Raw genomic sequence first — 10,000 nt, forward strand, 5'->3', positions numbered from 1 at the left:
ATTAGACTGTCCTTTAGAGTTCTGAAGGACGAATGTGTGTGTGTGTGAAAGTGTGTGTGCGTGTGAGAGTGTGTGTGCGGAAAGAGTGTGTGGAGAAAGTGAGTGCATGGGAGAGTGTGAGCATATGACCGTGTTTGTGTGTGAGTGTGAGGGAAAGAGAGTGTGAGTGTGTGTGTGTGTGTGTACCTGCAGGAGGCCATGATTTGATGTATCCAGTGCAGTGGACTACCACGTACTGTGGTTCTCCTTCCTTAGGTGGTCCCAGTCCATTCCTACACACACACACACACACACACACACACACACACACACAGGTTAGCTTAGAGCAAATCCATGACAGAAACACCATTACACGTGTGTGTGTGTGTGTGTGTGTGTGAGAGAGAGAGAGAGAAGTAAGCATCACCTATTTCTGTTCTTCAGGTAGCTGAGTCTGTTTAGAGTTACAGGCTCCACTGGACACACACCGCACCTGAACAGAAAACACACACACACACACACAAGGACACACAAACACACACAAACATACATAAAATCTCTCACCTCAAACATTTTTAGAGCCACACAGAGCAAAAAAAAAAACAGCTCAACCTATTCACCCGACATTTACACTCTTCTCATTGGATTCAGCATCAACAGAAGGCTGAAGTAAATTTGGCCCTGTTCTCTCCTTCTATTATGACATCACAGTTTTCTCCGTCAGTGTTCTATTTTACAGCCTCTATTATGACATCATAGTTCTGGCCGTCAGTGTTCTATTTGACAGCCTCTATTATGACATCATAGTTCTCTCCGTCAGTGTTCTATTTGACAGCCTCTATTATGACATCACAGTTCTCTCCGTCAGTGTTCTATTTGACAGCCTCTATTATGACATCATAGTTCTCTCCGTCAGTGTTCTATTTGACAGCCTCTATTATGACATCATAGTTCTGGCCGTCAGTGTTCTGTTTGACAGTCCGTATTGTAACATCATAGTTCTGGCCGTCAGTGTTCTATTTGACAGCCTCTATTATGCCATCATAGTTCTGGCCGTCAGTGTTCTATTTGACAGCCTCTATTATGACATCATAGTTCTCTCCGTCAGTGTTCTATTTGACAGCCTCTATTATGACATCATAGTTCTGGCCGTCAGTGTTCTATTTGACAGTCCGTATTGTGACATCACAGCCCTCCTCCACAGTGTGCTCTCCTCAGCCCAGGTCTCTTACCTCATGCGGCAGATGAAGGAGCGTCGCGCTCCCATACTCATCCTCACAGATGACTGTGCTCCCTCTTTCTTCACTGTGCCTGTCTTCAGGTCCAGCATCCTCCCTGAGAGAGAGGGGCAGATAGAGAGAAATATGTACACCATACACACAATATATATCACCTACACTATTAATAATGTATACACTCAGTTAACTAATAATATTTCTATTAATTAACCATTAATAATGTATCTACTATTTGGCTTTGTTTTATTATTATTATTATTGTAGTTTTGTCTAATTGCTTTGTTATTGTTTCCTTTGTTACTTTTCCTATTTCCTTATACTCTGTTACCACCTTCCCCTGGTTAATTTGCTCTTAAAATATATGGCCATAAAAATGATCTGCTTTGGCAAAGCTGTACATATCACAGTCATACCAATAAAGGCTTCGGAACTGAACTGAACTGAACTGAACTGAATTGAATAGAACAGAACTGAATGGGACTGAACTGAACTGGAGCCAGGAAGGGCCGAGAAAAGCTATGGGATAGAAAGACAAAAGGAAGGGCAGAGAAAAAAACAAAGACTGATCTCTGACCTGTGCTGTTGTTCTCGGAGGTGGAGAGAACAAGACAAAGACTGATCTCTGACCTGTGCTGTTGTTCTCAGAAGTGGAGAGAACAAGACAAAGACTGATCTCTGACCTGTGCTGTTGATCTCAGAGGTGGAGAGAAAAAGACAAAGACTGATCTCTGACCTGTGCTGTTGTTCTCGGCGGTGGAGAGTAAAAATACACAGACTGATCTCTGACCTGTGCTGTTGTTCTCGGAGGTGGAGAGTAAAAAGACAAAGACTGATCTCTGACCTGTGCTGTTGTTCTCGGAGGTGGAGAGTAAAAAGACAAAGACTGATCTCTGACCTGTGCTGTTGTTCTCGGAGGTGGAGAGTAAAAAGACAAAGACTGATCTCTGACCTGTGCTGTCGTTCTCGGAGGTGGAGAGTAAAAAGACACAGACTGATCTCTGACCTGTGCTGTTGTTCTCGGAGGTGGAGAGTAAAAAGACACAGACTGATCTCTGACCTGTGCTGTTGTTCTCGGCGGTGGAGAGTAAAAAGACACAGACTGATCTCTGACCTGTGCTGTTGTTCTCGGAGGTGGAGAGTAAAAAGACACAGACTGATCTCTGACCTGTGCTGTTGTTCTCGGAGGTGGAGAGTAAAAAGACACAGACTGATCTCTGACCTGTGCTGTTGTTCTCGGAGGTGGAGAGTAAAAAGACACAGACTGATCTCTGACCTGTGCTGTTGTTCTCGGAGGTGGAGAGTAAAAAGACACAGACTGATCTCTGACCTGTGCTGTTGTTCTCGGAGGTGGAGAGTAAAAAGACACAGACTGATCTCTGACCTGTGCTGTTGTTCTCGGAGGTGGAGAGTAAAAAGACACAGACTGATCTCTGACCTGTGCTGTTGTTCTCGGAGGTGGAGAGTAAAAAGACACAGACTGATCTCTGACCTGTGCTGTTGTTCTCGGAGGTGGAGAGTAAAAATACACAGACTGATCTCTGACCTGTGCTGTTGTTCTCGGAGGTGGAGAGTAAAAAGACAAAGACTGATCTCTGACCTGTGCTGTTGTTCTCGGAGGTGGAGAGTAAAAAGACACAGACTGATCTCTGACCTGTGCTGTCGTTCTCGGAGGTGGAGAGTAAAAAGACACAGACTGATCTCTGACCTGTGCTGTTGTTCTCGGAGGTGGAGAGTAAAAAGACACAGACTGATCTCTGACCTGTGCTGTTGTTCTCGGAGGTGGAGAGTAAAAAGACACAGACTGATCTCTGACCTGTGCTGTTGTTCTCGGAGGTGGAGAGTAAAAAGACACAGACTGATCTCTGACCTGTGCTGTTGTTCTCGGAGGTGGAGAGTAAAAAGACACAGACTGATCTCTGACCTGTGCTGTTGTTCTCGGAGGTGGAGAGTAAAAAGACACAGACTGATCTCTGACCTGTGCTGTTGTTCTCGGAGGTGGAGAGTAAAAAGACACAGACTGATCTCTGACCTGTGCTGTTGTTCTCGGAGGTGGAGAGTAAAAAGACACAGACTGATCTCTGACCTGTGCTGTTGTTCTCGGAGGTGGAGAGTAAAAAGACACAGACTGATCTCTGACCTGTGCTGTTGTTCTCGGAGGTGGAGAGCTGCTCCCTGAGTTTGTCGGCGTCGTCGGGGTGGACCTGGTCGTAGAGGGAGGAGCCCAGCCAATCAGACTGAGCCTGGTTAAGGACGGGGGTCACGGAGTCCGACACATACACCACACGCCCACTCTCACAAGACACCACAAACAGAAAGCCGTCAGCTGCCTCCAGGATCAGATACTTCAGCTCCTACAGAGAGAGAGAGAGAGAGAGAGAGAGAGAGAGAGAGAGAGAGAGAGAGGAGAGTGAGTGTGTGAGTGAGTGTTGTGTGTGATTGAGTGTTGTGTGTGTGTGTGTGTGTGTGTGTGTGTCTGTGTCTGTGTGTGTGTGAGTGAGTGAGTGTTAGGATTTGAGGACTATGGGTTTGTTAACTCCTCATGGGTGCTACACATGTGTGTGTTTGTCTGTGTGTGTGTTTGTGTGAGTGTGTATAAGTGTGTGTGTGTCTGTACACACGTGTGTGTTTGTGTGTGTGTGTGTACACACGCGTGTGTGAGTGTGGCTGTATTTGTCTGAGAGTGTGTGTGTGTACATGTGTGTGTCTGTCTGTGTGAGTGTGTATGTGTGTGTGTGTTTGTCTGTGTGTACGTGTGTGTGTTGTCTGTGTGAGTGTGTGTGTGTGTGTGTATATAAGTGTGTGTGTTTGTCTGTGAGTGAGTGTGTGTCCGTGCGTGTTTGTCTGTGTGTGTGTGTGTGTTTGTCTGTCTGTGTGAGTGTGTATAAGTGTGTGTGTTTGTCTGTGTGTATGTGTGTGTGTGTTTGTCTGTGTGTGTGAGTTTGTCTGTGTGTGTGTCTGTGTGTGTGTGTGTGTGTGTGTGTGTGTGTGTGTGTATAAGTGTGTGTTTGTCTGTGAGTGAGTGTGTGTACATGTGTGTGATGTGTGTGTGTGTGTGTGTGTGTGTGTGTGTCTGTGTGAGTGAGTGTGTATAAGTGTGTGTGTTTATCTGTGTGTGTGTTGTCTGTGTGAGTGAGTGTGTGTGTGTTACCTGGTCTGTGAGGAAGGAGGGTTTGTATGTGCCGTCTGATGCTGTGGTACCAGTCCCTCTCAGCGACTTCATGTGTGACACAGCCATGCGCAGGATGGTCAGTTTGTCTGGTTTCCGTGCCAACGCGCTGCAGGTGGGCACCATTTCCGACAGTTCAGTGATGTAGGCCGTCATCTTGTTCCGTCGTCGCCTCTCAATCTCACTGTGATTCTCCCTGAGGTCAGGGGTCGGGGCAAAGGTCACGAGGTGAGGATGGGAGATGTTCAGAGACAGACAGGTAAAAAGGGAGGAAAGAATGAGAGAGAGAGAGAGATAGAGAGAGAGAGATAAAGAGAGAGAGAGATAGAGAGAGATAGAGAGAGATAGAGAGTAAGAGAGAGAGATAAAGAGAGAAAGAGAGAGAGAGGGATAGCACAATGGAGGAAAAGTACAGCAGAGAGGAACATGAGGAAGGAGAGGTGTGAGAAAACGCAGAAAGAGGAAAGAAAGAGAGAGAATGGATAGATCAAAGAAAAGGGAAGAGAGGGGTGATGGGAGGGGGAGAAGAGAGGAGTGAGGGATAGATAAAACAAAGATTTGGGATGAGTGGCCGTTTGACAATGAGAGAGAGAGAGGAACTCTTTCGCCAAGAGGAACAGAGAGAGATGGAGAGTGTGGAAGGGGTGTTTGTGTGTGTGTGTGTGTGTGTGTGTGTGAGAGAGAGAGAGAGAGTGTATGTGCATGTATAATGTCATAATTCAACATGTAAAAAATAAACATAAGCATCAGGACAAAGATGGGGAGAGGCCAAGCAGCAACATCAAAGACGGCACAGAGAAAACGAGAGAGAGAGAGAGAGAGAGAGAGAGCGAGAGAGAGAGAGAGAGAGAGAGCGAGAGAGAGAGAGAGAGAGAGATGGATGCATTGAACACCAGCCCCTGCGGTAAAGATGTTATTTAATGAGAGGTGAGAGCCCAGATCACAGAGCCATAGGAAGGGGTGTGTGTGTGTGTGTGAGTGTGAGTGTGTGAGAGAGAGACAGTGAGGGAGAGGGAACGCTGAGCGACAAAGCCTCCACGCAGAGAGAGAGAGAGCGCCTGAGACAGAGACGGAGAGAAGGAGAAAAGAGGGAGGGGGGGGGGAGAAAAAAAACAGTGCCCAAAGGAAAAGACTTGAAGGAGTGAACACGAGTTTAGTTAAAGCAGAGTGAGAGGTGAGGAGTGTACTACTGAAGAACAGAAATCAAATCAAATCAAATACATTTTAAAAACCAGTGACACCAGTGTCATTTTTTTTTACTAAATAAGGGCGCAGCCCAACAGGACGCTGAGAAAAGTCTTTTTTTTTTTTTTTTTTTTTCCCCTGGGACAGTAACTCTCTCACTGTGGACTACAATACCCAGTGTTCTATGTTCTTATCTTTCACACTTTTCCCTCAGTCATATCCCATCATACCTTGCAAAGCGCTCCTTATCGTTCGAAGCCGTGCCGTCATCATCACACCTTCACACACACAGAGAGAGAGAGAGATGAACCTCTAACATGCAGAAATAACACATAATAATTGGAACAAATAAATGAAGTAACTATGGCAACCCAATCAAAATCCAAACACTTACAGCAGCCTACTGTTAAACAAGTACCGTGAATAATCAGAAATGGTTATTAATTTAGGCAGCTCTGAGATAAACGGGTAGAGCACTATCTGTAATATTTTATACAAAGAGAAATTAAGCACATACGATGCAGGCTCACATTCACAAAGTCACCAACAGGGGGCAGATGTTTACCAATACATATTTAAAAGGATGTAGGTGTTTGAGTGGCTCATCTATATTGTTTATCTCTATCTCCCGCCTGTAGTGTTTACATCTATCGGCAGGTTAGATTAGATTCGATTAGATTCAACTTTATTGTCATTGTGCAGAGTACAGGTAGGTTACCATGTTTATTTGAGCTGACATGTCTGACGGAGCTGGCACTCACCTGAAAAGTTTGTTTCCTTCATCATCATCAAAGTCCGACCTGAGGAAGAGAGACACAGCAGAGCGCTTGTTAGTCACTCAGTAACCATGGCGATTCATTCGCACCACGGCAACTCCACAGACAACAGCGTGTGTCAATGCCCAGCACTCATAACAGCTTTACAAAACACTCTGTCTCTCTCTCTCTCTCTCTCTCTCACAGCGTCATGTCTTAAAAACTCTTCACTGTCTGCTTCTGGACGCCCTTTCCCACTCTTTAAACAGCAAAACACACACACACACGCATACAATCCCCATTAGCTGACTTTTAGGTCAGTTTTAAAGCATATACTTGTCTATTTGGCTCTTGTCTGTTACGGCTCTCTGTTACAGTCTTAGCAGAATGAGCGTGTTTCTGTTTTGGTGACGTGAGCTGTCAGCCGGTAGAAACAATGTGCGGGAACCAATCAAAAGACTAGGAAAAAGTTGGGCTGAACAGAAAGTCCCCGTACGCAGACACAGATACATTAACAAACAATCACAGGCTCTATAAGCTTCTGTTAGTGCTATCATGTCGAGCTGGTACTGAATCACACAGATGAGCATGCACATACATATGAGAGAGAGAGAGAGAGAGAGAGAGAGAAAGAGAGAGTGTGTGTGAGAGAGAGAGAGAGAGAGAGAGAGAGGCCGCTGTCTGCAGTACTCACGGTGCGCGTCTTTTGCTGTTGCCTTTGGGCACAGCAGCATTGCTGGTACCCTGAGAACCAACCGCGTTAGCCATACCCAGAGAGGACACGTCCGACAGATCTAAAACACACACACGCACGCACGCACACGCACACACACACACACACACACACATACAATCATCACAATGCACATACAAATTTCTCAGGACTGCATGAGCACACCTTTATTATATCAGCCATAACAATCTGTTGGCTGTAAAATACAGCCTGTCGAATCATACAAAGTCATTGTATTGCAATAGCATACATAACCGGATGGAACTGTGGCATTGCACCACAAAGCTAATGTCATTCTCAGCTGCACAATTCAACATGTAAAGCTTCCGGTAACAACCTTGCTGGGTACGCTGTAATTGCGTTTTACCGCGATGGACAACTGATGCTAAAAGCGAATCACATAAGCAAGTTGAAACAGTGCACGACGACCGAATTCAATTAAACACTTCGCCAAACTTCCCTAGAACTTGGATGAGCACATAAAACAGCCTACCACCAAACTTACTAGCAAATCAAAGCGCCATATATCGGTTTTGCAAACTCCTACATGTCAGAAAAACCTAGGCTACGAATACAACCCACTGTTAACCTGTCATCTCAGTGGTAATTTCTGCCAAGTCACTACGTGAGTGATTAAAATGTATCACAGAACAGTCGGTAAACAAATGTGTTTACACTGGTGTAAACCTACTTCGTTAGCTTCCAAGGTTGCCAGAGCTCTAGGCCTCGTTCTAGCGATACTTTCATTTCAATGCCGACCAAGAGTTTTGTCGACAAATAACCAACTAACTAACAATGCCTAATATACTCAGATAACATAACTTCACAGGGAAGTAACAGAACGTTAGACTGAGGTTAAAATGACCAAGTTAACCTCTGAGATACTTGTTCGCTAACCCTCGCCTGAATAACAAACTGCCAACAGCTATATGGGACTGTCCCAGTTGAGACATATCCAGCTGACATTGCAAAGCCAACCTGACAGTTGAACAGTTGATTCTAAATATGTTCATATCTTTAGTGAACGTTAGCGTGGTGCGAGTGATACGATGTTGTGTTGTTAAGACTAAACCGGGTTTCGCTCGCTTATGCATTTATTCACAATAACCGATTACTTATATCGAGAAGGCTAAAGCCCCATGCTAACTTACCCTGCCTGACTAGATTGCGAAACTATCATGTAGCTTAGCTGGCTAACGGTATCGTTCCAGCTTGCTAGAGAAGTGTTATCCCTGAATGACACGAAGAGCATTATTTTACCGTTAACTTCATAGACTCGTATAAATCAGCGTGTATAATATTTAAAATTTATAGTCACTGTACGTTACCTGGGTTGGAAGAAGCCAGTTCCGACATAGATTAACGTTAGCCAGCTAGCTTGAGCTAGCTTGACATAAACAAAACAACTTAAGCTAGCTAGCAAGCACTAGCGGAAAAAAATAAATAAAAATATTTCCTTAATGAATTGTGTCTCTCTTGAAACTACAGCAAAATAACTATGAGTCCAACATCATGATCTCAAACACGCAGCCATCTTCACCGAGTGTCCGGGAAAATACGCTACGCGGCAAAATAATGTTTCACTCCCTTTGCTCTACTCTAGTTTTCCCCTCAGTTTAAAGCCCTACTCTTGATCCGAAATGGCGGCTTAGGCTTCCAGTAAATTTGCACGCAAGTAAAAGAGGACCATTTAATCTGAATCGCATACCATTGGTTTACATGCGAATGACGTGTCCAGTGAACTATCTGTAATCCAAACTCTATCCTAACCCATTTTCTGGACAGTTAATTAAACATTACAAGTCTTACTTTAACCAAATGTACCGGTTTAACAGATTTAAGGCACTTGTGTTGCTCATACTTCCTCAAACACGTATAGTAAATTTAATTGGATTAACTCGTTTATAGGTTTGAAGAAACAAGGAAGCCGAAATACTTTCAGAAATATGTTTTGTATCAACTGTCCAAATTATTTGGGATACAGTTACGTAACACTGCTGTGGGTTTAGGCGAGCACAACGAGTGTAATCGCAGTCAGACAAACGATTAATTCACGTGACGAAAGAATGGTGTTATGAGACCCGCCACACGTAGAAAAGAACACGAAGAAACCGAACCCCGATTTGTAACCATTATTTTATTACGATCATCATTAATAACAATATCATAACAAAACAAACAAAATTTAAAAAAAAAAAAAAAAAGAACACTGCAATTAGGGTATTGTTTGTGTTTCTCTGGAACGATGTGGGAGGAGAGGGGTGGTACAAGGGGTTGGTCAGGGTTAGTAAACAAAAAAGAACAAAAAAAAGAGAGAGAGAGAGAGCGAGAGAGAGAGAGAGATAAACACATGGAAGGATGGAATGGGAGAGGAGAGGGGGAGTGAGAAATAGTGAGAAGAGGGAAAAATGAACTTTGAAGGAGTACTAAAAATGTTATGAATGCACAGATTTGGCTAGAGAGAGAGAGAGAGAGAGAGAGAGAGAGAGATGGATGAGAAGTCAAGTTTGAAAGCTGAAGGATGAGTGTTCCCCATACAATAAAGATAAGGCACTTCGACAAAAAAACAAAACAAAACAAACAAAAAAAAAAAAAACACTTTTTGGACTCATGAACCTCCACTCCAGGCAAGAGACTGAGTGAACAATGAGAGAGAGAGAGAGGAAATCAATCACAGCCCTGCCTCATAAATAAAAACCTAAAGACAGAAGGGAAAAAAAACAAAACAAATTTAAAAAAAAAAACCCTCAGCGAAAATCAAAGCCATAAAACCCGTGTATTTTTTTTTTTCTTTCATACTGGAATCAACAAGACAAAGAACTGTTAAAGTGACATTGTTATCTGACCTGACAGGCTTTTTTTGATTTCTGCCTATCCCAGAATTCCATGGTCTCATTTGGTTCTTCTAGCACTTTCTGACGTTTCATCTCTTTCATGGCAAAAG

At 43.9% G+C, this 10,000-nt stretch overlaps 1 protein-coding gene across 3 annotated transcripts in view; it reads right to left on the reverse strand.

The window, feature by feature from the left end:
• Positions 1–8,664, reverse strand: part of arnt (aryl hydrocarbon receptor nuclear translocator) — a 16,894-nt gene extending 8,230 nt beyond the window's left edge. For all 3 annotated transcript variants that reach the window (XM_030784704.1, XM_030784703.1, XM_030784702.1), the window contains exons 1-9: positions 8,385–8,664; positions 7,018–7,117; positions 6,330–6,368; positions 5,799–5,846; positions 4,366–4,579; positions 3,355–3,568; positions 1,212–1,314; positions 407–472; positions 187–272 (exon numbers count right to left, since the gene is read on the reverse strand). In XM_030784704.1, coding sequence (XP_030640564.1) covers positions 187–272; positions 407–472; positions 1,212–1,314; positions 3,355–3,568; positions 4,366–4,579; positions 5,799–5,846; positions 6,330–6,368; positions 7,018–7,117; positions 8,385–8,412 — 898 coding nt within the window. In that variant the 5' untranslated portion in view covers positions 8,413–8,664. The remainder of the gene's footprint in view (positions 1–186; positions 273–406; positions 473–1,211; positions 1,315–3,354; positions 3,569–4,365; positions 4,580–5,798; positions 5,847–6,329; positions 6,369–7,017; positions 7,118–8,384) is intronic.
• Positions 8,665–10,000: the final 1,336 nt, after the last annotated feature.

The sequence above is a fragment of the Chanos chanos genome, chromosome 9 (assembly GCF_902362185.1).
Source record: "Chanos chanos chromosome 9, fChaCha1.1, whole genome shotgun sequence".
Taxonomy (NCBI): Eukaryota; Metazoa; Chordata; class Actinopteri; order Gonorynchiformes; family Chanidae; genus Chanos; species Chanos chanos.